This window comes from Vanacampus margaritifer, chromosome 2 (assembly GCF_051991255.1).
Source record: "Vanacampus margaritifer isolate UIUO_Vmar chromosome 2, RoL_Vmar_1.0, whole genome shotgun sequence".
NCBI classification, from domain to species: Eukaryota; Metazoa; Chordata; class Actinopteri; order Syngnathiformes; family Syngnathidae; genus Vanacampus; species Vanacampus margaritifer.
This window is the reverse complement of record NC_135433.1, coordinates 18,841,985-18,859,752: the sequence shown is the minus strand read 5'-3', so window position 1 is coordinate 18,859,752 and position 17,768 is coordinate 18,841,985. Positions and strand designations below refer to the sequence as shown.

Here is a 17,768-nt window from a genome sequence, read left to right as displayed (position 1 = left end):
AAAAAAGGAGACAAACTTCGCCGATTGAATCTGAAGAACGAAACGGCTTAGAAAATTGGAAGCTGATCCCTCTGTGATGAGACGTCTGTCTGGAATGAGAAAGAAGAGTCAATTACTCCCGTCCTCTAACACACTGAGACCAAACCCGAGCCGAATTGCGCATTCCGAGCCGCTCATCCCAAACACTTCAAGTCGGTCACACGCCACTCAACTTGGCCACTTTTAATTACCAGCGCGAGGGAGGGGCGGCGAGTGCGTCGCTCCTTTCCGTTCTGCCTCAGCAGAGATTTGTCAAGATTAATTGAATTTGCTGCTTCTAATCGCTCCGGTAATGCCCACATCGTTCACCTGCCGTCTGGCAAACGTTCGGCCCCCGCGACGTCTTCACAGGCTTTTTTACAGCGGGCGTCAGGTGGCCCCTCGCCTCACGTGCCGTGTTTACATCAAGCGAGGTTCCCGCTTTGTTTGCGTGAGTCATGTCGTCAAGGTGTCACCAGTCACCTGAAACAGGGAAGTGACAGCAGGAAATGACACGCACGCACACACACGCACACAGCCCACTGACAGGACATGCTTGTTTAGCTCACGTGCGATCGCCTTGACAACACCAGCTGTGTAGGTCTAATTACTGAAAACACTTTTTCACAGAAAACATTTTCTTGAAACACGCCCCAAAAAATATTGTTTGTGTATTTGACAGATAGACAGACTGATGTGATAATTCTAAAACCAATTAAATAGTTCAAATGCAGAATCATTCATTAAATTGTCCATTCGTTTATTACATTGGTCAATATGAAACATATTTAATATTCATTTATTTCATGACTGATGGATATACATATTTCATGACCTTTTCATTATTTAACACTTTTTTTACATGAAGAAATCTTTTTTGTTGTTATGTAGCACAAGCTGCCCGCGACCCTTGTGAGGGCAAGCAGTTAAGAAAATGGATGGATGGATAATTATGTCTTTAATTTATTGAAACATGTTTTTCAATTAGTGGAATTTCTATTAGATGCTTAAACATGTAATGTTTTTTGTAATTAGTAGTATTAATAGTAGTATTTGTATTCTATTTAAAAATAATAATAATAATACTGTGACCGTAGTAAAGATAAGCAGTATAGAAAATGGACGGATGGATACTATTGAATTATGTATACTGTACAGCCACCCCCACCCCCTCAATTTTCAGGGCATAGGGAGTGGTCCAGCCCTCCAATAGCGAAAATATGCAGAATTGACGGCCATTCGAATGCAGTAGGAGGGATTTTTTGGGGTTCAAATCTAAAATAATTCTTCCAAAAATCTTGATAAACATTCAGTATAATGTTTGTTTTCCATGAAAAAGTGGGGTTGGAGGAATCTGAAAAAAAAAACCTCTTAAAAAACCTTAAGAACTTTTAGTTTTTAATGATTTTGTTGGCACCATATGGACAAATGTGATAGTGTTTGGCCTGAAGGAAGACCACATTTCCCATGAGGACCAGCTCATAGCATTAGCTTTGAGCTCACGCCAGCAAGTGGAAGACGGGCCAATGTTGATCTGTGTCTTTTTATCTGGTTAGCATTCCCTTATTCTTTTTCTTTCTTTTTTTTCTCCTCAGATAAAAACTTTTAGTCTCTCCGGTTGTTTTGCAGCTTCTGCCATGACAGGAAAATGACCTGCCATTTCAGTACCTGCAAATTTACAAACCTCTGAATGACATTAAAAGGATGGAGAGATGTTCTGTTAAATATAGGCATGGTTGGATGGTGTGGAAGGCCAAACTGTAACCGCATCAAACGGGGTAGAAGCTGTTATAGTTGCAAAGGGGAAGCCTATTCTATCTAAATTGTATAATTGCATTGTACAGTTGTCCCAGGACTTTTATCGGCCGTCTCAGTTTCACGGTGCCTCGGCACAACTGTAAAGGCTTTTGCGTCCCATTAAGACATCGCGATCAATTGGTGTGTTGATACTGCTTTGCCATTAACACACACATACACAAAGTCAAACTAAATCCACCTCACGAGAGGTCGCCACCTGCCCTCCCTGCCGCCCCAGAGCACTGCACTTCATCATTATCGATTCCCCACACCCTCCCCTTGTTCTCCGGTGGGGCTATCCGTAGCGGCTGGGCTCGAACCATTAGGCCCCCTGCTATTTCATCAGCCGTGATTTATCTTGTTAATATGCATCCAGTTAGCCGCGGTTTTAAAAGTGTCTACATGGGCTTTAAAAGTGGTGGATCGCAACTCGGCTGCACAGTGTCCAACTTGTATATTCATTTTGCAGACGTACATTGATTGTGACCCAAATACAAAAGGCCAGAAGAGAGAATAACATTAGGGCAAGGGTGTGAAACGTAAGGCCAGGCAGGCCAAAATTGGACCTGAAAAAAGTTCAATCCGGCCTGCATGAGGATGAATTTTGAAAGTGAAAAAATACAAAATGACATTTCATTTAACTTAAAGATTTTAAAACAAAAAGAAAAACATTACGCCCCAATTTGACCGGTCCATCCCATTTGACAACAAATGAGGCTGTGGGTAGCCCCTGAGCCACAATGACACCCCTGCGCTAATAGGACACGTTTTCAGCAAACACTTTTAATTAGCCTTCGAGTGTTGCTCTTAGATGTTTACGCAAACGAGAAGCTTTTGTAAAAGAGCGAGAGGCTGAAGAAACTGGAGAGGACACATTATGGAGGCCGAGGAGCCTTGGCAACAATGTATGTCCGTGGGTGTGTGTGCGCGACTGCGCGTGTGTGTTTTGCTGTTGCTCATTAGAGTGGGAGTAATTGATAGGCTTGTAGAAAGCATTGAGCAGAGTGATTAAGGACAGCGGGGGCCGCGGCTTATTTCTCAAAAGGGCTCTGAAAAGACGAGGAAGGCTGAAGCAATCACGCAAGCAACCGAGGTGGCCTTAAACTTGCCTCGCACGCATCATCAGGGCGCCGTGAATAGTTTGTGTCGCTTCTCAGCGCTGTTTGTCCTTAGGTACATGTGCTGAATCTCTGTGTGTGTGTGTGTGTTCTTCGTCTTCTTTTTTTCCAGGACGATCGGCAGAGAAGAAAATCAAGTAAACAGACGTCTTCCACCTCTTCTACTCTTCTTCTTTGCAGCTCTTTCTTTTCTCTCTTTTGACATCATGCCACCATCATGTCAATCCTTGATTGAAACCATTTCATTTTTTTTAATATTAAGAATATAGATGGGCGGTGGACAAAAAACTTGTGCAATTAGTAGAAATGTTACTTTTTGTTTAGACTGTTATTGAATCCAACAATGTTTTGTATGCATTAGGAGTGTGCCAAAAAATCGATTCTCATAACAATCGCGATTCTCATTTAGTACGATTCAGAATTGATTTTAAATGTCCCAAAATCGATTTTATTTAAATTATTTTATACTGTCTTCCCTTTGTTTGTGTGTGCCTTTATTGGGAGCGCTGTTCATGTTGTACCGATTTGGCCACTTAGGGGCAGTGTGGTTCCACGCGGTCTGATACACTGTTAAGTTGTAGCCACATTAGAGAGTAGAAGGAAAAAGTCACGATCAAGTTATTCCAATAAAAGTAGTTTTTTTGCAGCGTGGAGCCGTTTTTTGGAGTTATAAAAGTGCGTAGAGCACTAATTTAGTCAAGTCAGACTGGAGTAGATCATTACGATTTCTTGAACATCTATAAATTGAAGCAAAAATCATTGTCAATCAAATCATTTTGAATCAAAAATCGTTCTTAATCAAAAATCGATTCTGAATCGAATCGCACACCCAAAAATCGGAATCGAATTGAATCGTGAGACATTCAAAGATTCCCACCCCAAGTCTGTGTTGTTTATTACACACAAAAAATGTTGGGCTGTTGTCATAACCCACTTGATAGGGAGCTGTGAATTTGGGCAGACCTTAAACATTTATTGACAATAATATGTTATATGTGACCTCACTAGTGTAAACATGACATTCTAAATAATATTACATTTGTGGAGCTATCAAGAAAAATCCAGTCATTTCGTGGCCATTTTGCCACTTGCTGTCGACTGAAGATGACATCATAGTTACTCAGGGCTCAGCCTCAGGCAACGAGCAATCACAGCTCACCTGTTTTTTGGTTGTTACCTGAGCAACTGTGATGTCATTTTCACGCGACAGCAAGTGGCAAAATGGCCGCCTTCTGATATTGATAAAAACTGCTGGATTTTGCTACTTAATTTATATTGCGCAAATGAACTTATATTGTGCAAATGTAATATTAGCCGGAATACCGTATTTAGACTTTTGGGGCTGCATAGAACATATTATTGATTATTGTCAAAATTGTTTTTTGAGAGGGTTAACTTTCCTCTAATGATTTTGACCCTGTAGATTGGGTTAAAGGTTGTATTTGGGCAGGCTGAAGGTGATCAGTAACATCCATTTGGGTCTCTAGAGCCCACAGCTGGATTGGAAATGCGTGCAAGGGCATCCACTGCAAAAACCTACCATACGAGTGACCCACTGTGGTCACCCTATGACAGGGTAAAATGTTGGTACTAAAATTATTATTTATTTATTTTTGGTAACCAATTTCTTGGCAGTTGTAACTCATTAGTATAGGTAAAAAAAAATTGTTTTAATCTTTATTGGATCAAAATCTTGACCCAACAGGCTGGGTTAAAGCCTCAACCCAGTGTGCTGGATATGAATAAATAAATAAATAAAATAAAAACAGCATTGGATCTGTTTCTAATGGACCCAGCACTGGCTTAGAATAGTGCAAGGGCTTATCGGTATAGGAAGGAGTTTCATTCTAGTAGTAATAATAGTCATATGTTACTAACCCAACACTCAATTTTAGTTAAAAAAAACTATTTTAGGCAATAGATATAAAATAATGAAATAATAAATGGAAAGTATGGCCAGTACTTCTTCTGCCAATGCGCTAACTAGTTCATTATGTGCCATTCGTTAACCTCAAAATCAATGTGCCTTGGTTTGGGATGATGAAATTAGTAGTGTGGAAAGCTGCACAAACCATACCGCATCGAATTAGTTCCTCAGAATTAGATGCTCAAAAAGAACAACTATGGGGGCAAACAAAGGCCCATGGCGGATCCTCAGTTCAGGACTACGTTCTGTTCATATCCCAGAGTTGGTACCATGCATTGGAAATTTGGCATAAAACTAAATTATGTTCCAGAGATGAGACATTTCTCCAATTTTTTTCTCATTTATTGCATGAATCCTGATGACTGCAGAATATAGTTTTGTGTCACTTTTGGGGTTGAGCCAATCCATTAGTTCGACCTTGGTGGAGGTCCTCGCCCATTTGAGTGCCATTGTGATTTTGGCTGCGACTTTTAGCTCAGTTTCCTAATAAATTCCACATTCAAGCATTGAAAGTCTGCTGTGCAGTTGTAGAAGATGAAAGCTCCAAAAGTCAGCCTCCGCCCAACCAACCTTGCTCTTAATGACTCCATTCCCAGTCGGCGGCCGGGTTGTGATGCGTTGTTCCAGCTCCCTGCTCACCCCCCACCCCGCCCCCCCCAGGTTGAAAGAACGTTTGTATCCGTAGCCCTGCAGACTGCAACCGCTGCCCGCATCTTCGCGGAGCTTCATTGTCCGGTTTGATCTGGGCGGATCATGAAAAAAAGATCTTATCCTGGTGCTGCCTTTTGCTGCTCTTCAGATCAGATCCAACGCGGCTGAGATCAAGACTCCCGCTTTCCTTTTTTCATCCCCCATGTCTCCCTTTCTGTTACTACTCTCTGACTTTTGTCAAGGCTGAGTTTGCGACTCAAATTGTTTAATTCACAAGTATCAAATTCTGGACACTTGGTGTGTTTTTATTGGAAAAAAAGTTGTTACCATAAAATGGTATCACACTTTTTATCTCAACTGAGTGCCTGACACTTCCCTTTGAGCGCCTCTTGGGAAAATGATGAACTAGTGCCATATGGACCTGACATAATTGATGCAGGGTGCCACTTCCTCTGCATGAAAATGATTGAAGTTTACATCAAGCACTACAGTTCAGTGAATTCAGTCCACAAATGTTTCCCAAATTATGACAAAAATAGCCAACAGGTAGCGTTTACTGTCTTTCACACTTGCAAATGAAGCAAAATACGGATATTATCATTCTCTCCCAATACATAAGCAATAAATCTAAAATCATCATTTTGATTCTGTTTTGTTTTGACAAAAAGTCCCAACACTGCCAAGAATGGAGCACACTTTCATGATTCGAAAAAACAAAACAAAAAAACTAAAACATAACATCCAGTGTTTCGATGTTATGAATGGCACGCAATGAAGTCAATTGTGCATCGGCGTACGAATTCGTGGTTCACTCACCAGGGCACTTAGTTTTCAATTTCCATTAAAAGTCAAGTCAATTTAATAATCAATTTATACAGCACTGATTCATAAAAGCACGGTACGCATTAAGCAGGTGAAGAACCGCACACCTTGTACATTAACAACACTACCTGAAGCCCACATTAGCAAGAACTTGGAAACGGAGGCAAGACAAAACCTCTTAGAGACTAAAGTTCTGTTGGGAGACAAACAGCTGGGTTGCAATGGGAAGACGGTCATACCATAGAGGGTAAAGAGAGAGAATACTCGTTAGAGGGGTTGAACAAACGAGGGAGGAATGAGAGCTCAATGGGCACAACAACAACAACAATAATAATAATAATAATACTTTTCTTTTTTTTTGTATAGCGCTTTTCAAGGTACTCAAAGACGCTTCACAGAAAGTCCCCAAAAATAGTTGGGGCAATAGTTGGTCTTCCATCCACCCATTTGTAAAAAAAAAAAAAACTGAATAGAAACGCTCGAATTTTGAAAAAGGGCCCAAAATTCGCAAACAAGTTTTTACACTTAGGAGGGGGTGGATTTTGAAACGTATCGAAAAAAGGCAAATGCAAATTTTGGCTATGGAAACAGGTTTAGACCGAATACACATCACACGTTTTGACCGGATATTACATCACACCAATATCGGACGATAAAGTAAAGTATGTTTGGGTGGACGACGAAACAGAAATCTTTTTGGAATCAGTTAAACAAGTGAATATTACTGCAATTTTAAATGGAGCAAAAAACAGCAAAAAAACGCTACAGTTCATTAAGAATTAGAAAAGCAAACTCATACAATGTCATCGCACAGCGCAGTCGCTTCCTGTTGTTGTTGTTTTTTTAATTTACTGGTGGATCACAACTCTATGGTGTATACCGCCACCTACAGTCCCGGAGTCTCCTCTCAATATTCGGAAAAGAAGAACAGATGGATGAGGGCATAAGTCGCATGTCCATTTTGCGCATTTTCAGTAAATTTGCTTAACAAATTTGAAACAATTGGATGGAAACCTGACTAATGATAAAATCAGTACAAAATGCTTAAAAAAAAGTTCAAAACATAGAATCAATACAATAATAAAACCAGTACAAAACTAAGCATTAATAATACTAAACATTAGACATTAAAACAACAGCAGTAATAGTCCCATGATGAAAGCAACAATGACGACTGGTCCACTTTCAACAACACGACTTTACTACTGCGATGTATTATGATTCATGGCACAACTTTGTGGTACGTCATTGCCATAGGAAAGGAAGTCGTTAACTGTAAAGGAGAATTTACTTCTAGCAGTTAGGATTTTTTCCACTTAAAATATTATTAAATCTTCACCAAATTACGCTTGGGCTGAACAATTTTGAAAAATAATCGAATTTACTTTTTTTTTTTTTGTCTCAACTGTGTTTTAATAATGCAATATTTTTTTCAGTTTCTTTTTGTATGTACTTTTTAACAAACACAAGCAATTAATTAATCTGCATTGTGATAACCAAATTCAGATTTACTACCATTTATTTTTGTTTCATAGTTTAGTCATATGCTGAAATAAGGCAAATTAACCATGTACTATTATGAAAGACACGTTATCTACTTCAGTTAGCGTTAACTTACTAAACACATTTTGGACCTATTTTGATGCCCAGCGCAGGTCTAGCGAAAAGTGCCAGTTTTCTTTCTTTTGATTTTTTTCAGACATGCAGTTAGAAATGGACGTAGCACAGAATGCCTGCACCTTGATAAAACCTACCAAAGTGGCGTTTCACACCCTGTGCCACGACTTAAACCTGCTTATTAAAGTGTAGCCGACTTTCATCCACCAAATTGTCGGCTGTCCTGGCAAAGAAAACATTTTCAGTCCAGTTGAACATCCAGCATGGCGCAGTGCAGCATGTTAAACTATAGGCTTGTAACGGCACTAAAATCAAGATCCGCCCAAGCACAATTGGGACGTCCATGAAAATAGAGCCTTTTGACTTACCGTCTTTTAAGCGTTCACTACGGCAACTTCACAAACGTGTGGTGTACACATACAGACGCTCCCCAACTTACGAACGAGTTACGTTCCGAGCGATCGTTCGTAAGGTGAATTTGTTCGTAAGTTGCTTCAGTGCTATATTTTGTATTATAATTTATGTTTAAAGAAAATACGTACAGTACTGTACTACGTATGTTAGAGAGAGAGAGCGAGAGACACACAGTATGTACATGTACGTAATAAGATAAATAAAATGAAGTTTAACTTACTTTTGGAAGATGTACTCGATGCTTAAGGATTTGATGGAGGAGGAGGAAGAGGAGGATTTTATATCATGAGAGGTTCTTCGTCGTCGCTGGAATGGGCTTCAAAAGTTACTTTCTCCTCCGTAACTTCAATGTAGGAAGAAGTTGAGGGTCGCGGAGAAGAAGATGAGGGTTGATGAGTATCTTCCTTGGAGGATTTACTAGAAACTGGCCGAAAGAAGCGATCTAACGACGATTGCACACTTTTCTTCTTTTTTCATCATAAATGATGCGGTCGCACTGTATGGCATCATTCAATTGATTTGCAACCTTTGTGCAACGTTCAATATTTGGGTCTTGCTGCTCGAAGAGTGCGATGGCTTTATCTATGAGCGACAGGCGTTTCTTCTTCTTCCTCCTCCTCGACACGTTGCTGAGCCTCCAATGCTGGGTGAGCTCTCACAGCGCCAAGCGTCGGTATTAGCGGCGGAAAGAAGCACTACAGTACTCGGGAAAAGGTGCGCAATAAAAAATCTAACTTACAGCATCTCTTTCCGAGCATTTTTTGACATGCGCGCAGACATGTTCGTATGTACCGTTGTTCGTAACTCGAATGTTCGTAAGTAGCGGAGCGTCTGTAATTCCGTAAATCATAAGTCAGATTACAACAATAATGCAAACAAATCTATATTGCATCAAATGTTCATGCTTTAAGAAACAATATCTAAAAATGTGGATGGTACTTCTTAGGCATTGATCTTATCTAGACACGACAGTACATACTGTACATGAATAAATCAATAAACATAAACCCACTGATCAACTGATATAAAGCAGTGTTTTCCACCTCAGCCTTTGCCATTTGAAAATTGTGTTCTACTACATTGCAATGTTGATTTGAATTTGATGAAGTGTTCAGCTCTAATTCACACAAAAGATGTGCAGTTCCGTGTTTTTCCACTTTGTTCCTCAATGGGAACCCAAGCGTGACCTTAAAACCAAATGATTTTCGGTGTTCGCTTCCACGGCGTGTGCAAACACCAAACATATTGACGGGTTTAGCCTTCCAAATGGATTGTTCCCTGGCTGAGCTGGCCTGTATTGCTTGGTGCTCAAGTGTTCCCCTGGCTGAGGTGTCAGCCTGTTCAATGTATGCTGCGACTGGCGTGACCTCACCGCTCGCCTGCAACATTTAATGGAAAAAGAGCGGTGTCAATTGTTCCGACATTAAGACAGTAATTGAGAGCCAGCATGGTGGCTGACACTTTTACTTGTCACGCCTCTGAATGTGGAAAGCTTGCACCCTGGGGTGGCATTATGGCAGCTTTCTTAGTTTCAGGCTCAATGGATAAAGATGGTCCCAGTAATGGCTGCCTTTAACGGCAGTATAGTGGGGTCTCTGTGTGGGGAAAATAGGAGACCCTTGGTCATGCCCTCGCCTTTTTTATTCCCCCTGACCTGTTTGTTCTGCTTCTCTCTGAAGAGGCAGCAACGTTTAGGCCAGCCATAGATGAGGCGCTCAACGGCGTCGAGTGTTTTTTTTTGGCGTCTCTCTGGTGTGTCGCACCCCCGCCAAAAGCGGCGCTTCCTTTATTTGAGAGAGGGGGGCTTTGCCGATGTCAATGCCAACTGTACTTGTAGAGAGAGAAAAAAACGAGAGGATTCCATCTGCACCTGTCCATCCAGCACAACAGGAGTGGGCAAAGTATAGCCTACGGGCCACATTCAACTCTATTACTGTCTATTGTGTAAAGCAACCCACCGATCTTTTACATAATCAAGAGTCCTGAATATTGTAATACTTATTAATGCAGCCATTTATTTGTTCAAAAAACTAACTTAAAAAAAAATGTTTTTTCTTTTCATTCATCTTATTAAATAATTAGTCAATAATTATGTAAAATTACATTAAATTACAAATTAAATAACTAACCTTAAAATTGTATTATACCATTAAATGATTGGTTAATTGATCTATCGAATATACTGTAATAAGAAGATAAAGCAATAAAATTAACGATTTTGTACATGCAGTTAATATAGTTTTATCTCATTCTATGTTTGGTTAATTCATTTATTGTACATGAAACTTAAAAAAAAAAGTACATTTCTTGTTATTCATCTGATTAAATAATTGTTTAGTTGACTTACTGTAAATATAAAAAAATTGTTAAATACACAATAGTTTTATATATATATATATATTTCTAGTTATATACCTATTGTGTATTTGACAAAAAGGTTATATAAATATATATATATAACCTTTTTTTTTAATTGTTTTACTTTATTAAATAATAGGTTAATTGATTTATTGCAAATAATGAAAATTTTATCTTATTTTAAATAACAATAAATATTAGTAAAATGAACTATTTTAAGTTGCCATAAGGAGACATTTGTTTACTTTATTTACTGTAATTAACCAATATATATTGGTAAAACTAACAATTATATACATACATTAATCATTTACATACATTTATTAGATCATTGGTTAACTGAAATTCCAATGTAATTCAAATGGAATATATCGTCGCTGCTTTGTAAAAAAACATGTAAATTTTTGTCATATTTTACATTTTTGGGATGAAACTGTATGTAGACATCCCAAATCAAAAACAAAATGGGGGAAGAATGGACGTGTTTTTCACATAGCAGCGAAGAAATATTATTTTTAATTCAATGCTTTACATACACATCTTAACTGGTTTGCGTGAGTGTGGTGGGGGTGGGGGATACCTCATCTATGAATGGCCATAAATCCATTTTAAAAAATCTTGTGTGGCGCCTCAAGCTACTAAAAATTTGCCCAACCCTGCTCTTGCATTTCCATTTTTTTTTTCTATACCAGTACGCCGAAATACTGTATGTCCTTTTTTCCATTTTCCGTCTTTTCTTTATTCTTCCTTTCCTTCTTTTGCCTCCACAGCTGAAGAGGACGCCAGCATGAAGATTGTTTTTTTCCCTCCAGCAGGTCTTCCAGTCGCCGGCGAGGGGTGTGGCAAAACGAGAGGGGTGGAGGTCGGGTCGAGAGCGTGTTGGTGGTGGTGGGGTGTGGGGGCGGGGCATTATCGATGAAGTTGAACTGAATTTCAAAGCTAGTTGAGGCAATTCTTCCCTTTCTCTTCGTATTTCAGTCGCCTTAAGAAGCAAAAGACAGACAAGATAAATTAGGCGAGAGAAAGGCCAGCGTTTTATTTAATCTCTTCTTTTTTTCCTTGCTCCTTTCGTTCTCCTTTCCCTCCCTCTCTCTCTCCCTCCGCTGTCTGTCTATTTTTATCTCTCTGTCTCCCTCTTTTTTCCGACGCTTGAATAGAAGTGGATCAAAAAGGTAACGACCGCTATGAACATAACAACCACAGCTCGCCCCTTCCTCCTCCTCCTCCTCCTCCCCCGTCCTCTCCTCATAATCCCTCCAACAACCCGGCACCTTGTGTTGTGTGCTCATGATGTCCAGACCCCCTCGTTGTCTTCTTCTTTCTGTCTCTATTTTGAGTATATAACCAAAAAGTCTAAAATCCTTCTAGATGTCCATGTGATGGCAGCAGGCTGAAAATTGCACACACTCACTGCTCCCCTTTCAAAACAATTAATGAGAGATAAACTGGACATGGGTTCATTTCTTTGCTCTAATAACTCCCTCACACTGTATAATCTCATCCTCCTACTTGTCAAGAAAGTGCGTGTTTTTTTCCCCACACGGGGATCAAAAAGACATTTCTCATTTGTTTGTCCAAGCGGCACGCTAACCGGCTAAGCTAGTCCTCACAAAGATATCATCTCCAGGTTGATTGTCATACTCGCCTCATTATTATTACCATTCGTCCTTCATCGGCTTCTTTCTCTTTCCTCTCATCTTTCCTCCATTGGTTTATCTCTCAGATCGTCTGTCATAAATGCGGCGTCAATTTGCACACTCCCATCCTTCGCCTCTTTTCTTCTTTCTACAGTGTGTCACCGCCACCTCTTTGCTTTCTTCTTTACGGCTCTTGCGCCCCTTTCCCTAGCCTCGTGCACGGGGTCCAGAGAGGACGGGAAAAGCGATATACGTTCGTGTGAGGAGTACTACAAACTCCTTGTAATGCAGCCGGGGGCCTCCTAAAGAGCCCCAATCAGCCTCAATCACGAGCATCTCCAAAGAAAAAGGACTTGAGTCGCACTCTTCAAAGCTCATGGCGAAGAGTTCCCATCAGCGCTTGTCCTACAGGGTCAAAAATGTCGCCTAAAACTTTGGAAATGTGCTGATTAGAAGAGACCAAATGAAAGGGGAAATGGTCTCATGAAATACACTTTTTTTTTTTTTCATCTCACAAGAGGAGATTTGAAAGAAATGGAAATACCTACATTGCAACAAAAGTTTAAAAGGTTGGGGGCATTTTAATCTATGCATCTAATTATAACAATTTAATTTATTATATTATTTATTATTGCCAAAAGCTATGAAGCCATATACTGTCGTTAACAATAAACTGATAATAATATAATAATAATAGAATATGTACTATAGTAAATTACAAGTGTAGATTAAGGATTGAACAAGATATGAAGATATTTTGTAGACCATAATGTGATTGATGTCAGTTGATTAATCAATGATCATTGTCTTTCTTTCTCTTTTAGCTTAGTTGAACCACCACAAACCGGTTTCACAAAAGGACATATTTCATCATACTGGTATAGAAACAAATACAAATTAATGTCTAAAATTCACCGTTATGATAAATGTACAGTAGTTGATATGCAGTAATTTAGACCAGCAGCAATCGGAAGAGACAAAACTAGCGAGGTTACCCATTATTTTCATCCACAACCATCTTATTTGTAGGGAGCCCCTCTAGTGCCAGGGTATGAATTTTTATTTTATTTTTTGCTAATCTGTACCCACAGTTTAGTAATCTGTACCAACAGGTTAGCCATCTGTACCCACAGTTTAGCAATCTGTTCCGACAGTTTACCGATCTGTACCCACAGTTTAGCAATCTGTACCCACAGTTTAGCAATCTGTTCCCACAGTTAAGTAATCTGTTCCCACAGTTTAGTCATCTGTACCCACAGTTTAGCAATCTGTTCCGACAGTTTAGCGATCTGTACCCACAGTTTAGCAATCTGTACCCACAGTTTAGCAATCTGTTCCCAGTTAAGTAATCTGTTCCCACAGTTTAGTCATCTGTACCCACAGTTTAGCAATCTGTTCCCACAGTTTAGCAATCTGTACCCACAGTTTAGCAATCTGTTCCCACAAGTTTACTAATTTGTTCCCACAAGTTTACTCATCTGTACCCACAGTTTAGTCATCTGTACCCACAGTTTAGTAATCTGTTCCCACAGTTTAGCAATCTGTTCCCACAGTTTAGTAATCTGTACCCACAGTTTACTAATCTGTACCCACAGTTTGCTCATCTGTTCCCACAGTTTACTAATCTGTACCCACAGTTTACTAATCTGTTCCCACAGTTTACTAAACTGTACCCACAGTATACTAATCTGTACCCACAGTTTAGCGATCTCTACCCACAGTTTACTAATCTGTTCCCACAGTTAAGTAATCTGTTCCCACAGTTTAGTCATCTGTACCCACAGTTTAGTCATCTGTACCCACAGTTTAGTAATCTGTTCCCACAGTTTAGCAATCTGTTCCCACAGTTTAGTAATCTGTACCCACAGTTTACTAATCTGTACCCACAGTTTACTCATCTGTTCCCACAGTTTACTAATCTGTTACCACAGTTTACTAAACTGTACCCACAGTATACTAATCTGTACCCACAGTTTAGCGATCTCTACCCACAGTTTACTAATCTGTTCCCACGGTTTACTAATCTGTACCCACAGTTTACTAATCTGTACCCACAGTTTACTAATCTGTTCCCACAGTTTACTAAACCGTACCCACAGTATACTAATCTGTACCTACAGTTTAGCGATCTCTACCCACAGTTTACTAATCTGTTCCCACAGTTTAGTAATCTGTACCCACAGTTTACTAAACTGTACCCACAGTTTACTAATCTGTACCCACAGTTTAGCACGTACTAGAGTAGTTTTGAGTGTGATACAGGCGAGAAACTCCATGCCATTTTGATTTTGTGGAAGTGAGAGCAGGTTAAAACAAGTGTTTTTTAAGACTCTGGGCAACAAGGAAACAAGCGTCTTCACCAATGCAAAACTGTGAAAATGCAATTTAGGTTTTGATAACATAGGCTGATAGACGGGAGTGCAACGGGTGAGCCAACATCCATCGTTTGTAGAATACATAACTAATCCTCACATCAAATTTTTTCTCCCATCAAACGAACCACTAAAATGAATACTGTGTATAGGTGTGCCGATATTGGAGTATCTATGGCAAAAGCCAAAGTGCTGTCAGCACACTGTCAAATTGTGACATTTGTTTTAGCTCACGCAACAAGCTACTAATGCTAACATGTAATGTGTAGTGCACACAAGCCGTGAAGCACTTTGGCTCTTGCCATAGATCCTCCAATATCGGCAAACCTATACAGTATTCAGTTTAGCTTCCACAAGCGCTTCGTCCGACGGGAGAAAATGGTAAATTTGATGTGAGGATTAGTTATGTATTCTACAAACGATGGATAACTGAAATGAGCAGCGATGATGAAGTTGGCTCTACCGTTGCGCCCCCGTCTATCAGACCATATTACCAAAACCTAAACCGCAATTGCATTTTCTGGCCTGAAGATAGCAGTTTTAACAGTTTTGCATTGGTGTAGATGCTGGTTTCCTTGCTGCCCAGAGTCTTTAAAAAACACTTGTTTTAACCTGCTCTCATTTCCACAAAATCAAAATGGCATGGAGTTTCTCGCTTGTCTCACACTCAACACTACTCCTGTTTTCAAATAAATCAAACTTGTATCTATTTATTCAAGTGTTCTTCTTTGTTTGATATTGACGTGCGAAACTGTGGGTACAAATTAGTAAACTGTGGAAACAGATTACTAAAATGTGGGAACAGATTGCTAAACTGTGGGAACAGATTAGTTAACTGTGGGTACAGATTGCTAAAAACACTTGTTTTAACTGCTCTCATTTCCACAAAATCAAAATGGCATGGAGTTTCTCGCTTGTTTCACACTCAACACTACTCCTGTTTTCAAATAAATCAAACTTGTATCTATTTATTCAAGTGTTCTTCTTTGTTTGATATTGACGTGCGAAACTGTGGGTACAAATTAGTAAACTGTGGAAACAGATTACTAAACTGTGGATACATATTACTAAACTGTGGGTATAGATTGCTAAACTGTGGGTACAGATTGCTAAACTGCGGGAACAGATTACTAAATTGTGGGAACAGATTACTAAATTGTGGGAACAGATTGCTAAACTGTGGGTACAGATTGCTAAACTGTGGGTACAGATTGCTAAACTGCGGGAACAGATTACTAAATTGTGGGAACAGATTACTAAATTGTGGGAACAGATTGCTAAACTGTGGGTACAGATTGCTAAACTGTGGGTACAGATTGCAAAACTGTGGGTACAGATTGCTAAACTGCGGGAACAGATTGCTAAACTGTGGGAACAAATTAGTTAACTGTGGGTACAGATTGCTAAACTGTGGGTACAGATTACTAAACTGTGGGAACAGATTACTAAAATGTGGGAACAGATTAGTTAACTGTGGGTACAGATTGCTTAACTGCGGAAACAGATTACTAAAGTGTGGGTACAGATTACTTAACTGTGGAACAGATTAGTAAACTGTGGAACAGATTAGTAAACTGGGTACAGATTGCTTAACTGTGGGTACACATTAGCAAAAAAAATTAATTCATACCCTGGCACCAGAGGGGTTCTGTATATTTGTATACTCTTGAACCGCTCATACTTATGAAGGCTGTATTGTTGTTACTGGCCGGATATTTTGGTGCTCCAAAAAGGGCCAAAGTATTCAGGGGGGAAAGAGAGGAGGTGTGTGGGAGGAGGGGGGGCGGGGTACGACATCGAAACGGCCCATTCACGAGCGATGTTACGACCCGCCATGAACGGCGTTTCAAGATTTGGAGCGGTGCACCCGGCCACGAGCCACGCAGTACTCATGACTGGCGTCGATCACGTGATGTACGCCAGTCATTAACGCACGAGCAAACGCAGAAGTATAAACCATGCTTAAGACCTGTAGTCCGAAAGTAGCCAAATTGGTTCAACTTTCAGTGTAGATCACTGATTTTTATTTATTTTTTTATTTTTTTTAATTATTTTTTTTTTTTTTTGGGAGTGTAGATCACTGATGATCTTGTACTCAACAAATATTCAATGTACGGCATAAAAAACTTTTTTTTTTTAATTAAAAAAAGAAGACTCAAAACTAGCCAACCCGTTCTAACAACTAATTAAAACTAACTGAATTAAAAAAACGAAAAACAAAAGTCCAAATGGAAATGGAAATTAAATGAAAAATATGAAACCTCTTGTATACATACTTCATATCGAAAAATTCACTTACTTTACATATTAACGCCTTCTTAAAATAATCGCCTCAGTCATTTTTTTTAGGAAACACAAAAAAATTTATTCTTTGCATCGTGAGATGATTTAGGCAAAAAATAATATTTTTTGCTAAATAAAAATGACAGTCAATTATTTTAAGAGGGAGACGATATAGAAAAGGACATCTATAGGAAAATTACTTTTTTAAGTAATTTATTATATGGATTTTTTTCTGTTGTAATTTCAGCTATTTCAATAAGTGCATTTCAAATGTTTTAGGCGTTTTATTTATGTCGCACACCTTTTTTGCCTTTTCAATGTTTTTCCCATCAATCCCTGTCTGGCCCCCGTGCCTGGATCCAAATGTTAGCGGGGGGTGGGATCACCTATTAGACCATCAAGTGGTCAATGAAACCCTTTGTCTTTCCATGAACGTGCCCCACATTTCTTTCCCAGCACCAGCAGCCATTTTAGCTCTTCATGCAGAGGCATAGTACTACACCAACCCATCCTTCCTCCTACTCCTCTTCCTCACTCGACTGGTTGTTGTTTACTCCTCTTCCCCCCACTAACACTACGAGGAAAACACAGTTTTCCTCTGTTTGCCCACCTCCGTGTGATATAACATTCCAGACCTGTCTTGCACGCAAATGTCCAATTAATCCTGGCTGTTTTGGGATTGGGATGACATGTCGTATGGCGCTGACGTGGTGACTTCAAATGCATTTCCAGTGTTTGTCGGCCTACAGTACCT

At 39.5% G+C, this 17,768-nt stretch overlaps 1 protein-coding gene across 10 annotated transcripts in view; it reads left to right on the top strand.

Annotated features, from left to right (window-relative positions):
* adgrl1a (adhesion G protein-coupled receptor L1a) overlaps positions 1–17,768 on the top strand; it is a 229,203-nt gene that overhangs the window by 151,048 nt on the left and 60,387 nt on the right. The window contains exon 2 of one of the 10 annotated variants that reach the window (XM_077555705.1): positions 11,880–11,894. The exons of the other annotated variants lie outside the window; for them this stretch is intronic. Within the exon in view, the coding sequence (XP_077411831.1) occupies positions 11,880–11,894 (15 nt within the window). The remainder of the gene's footprint in view (positions 1–11,879; positions 11,895–17,768) is intronic. 10 annotated transcript variants of the gene reach the window in all.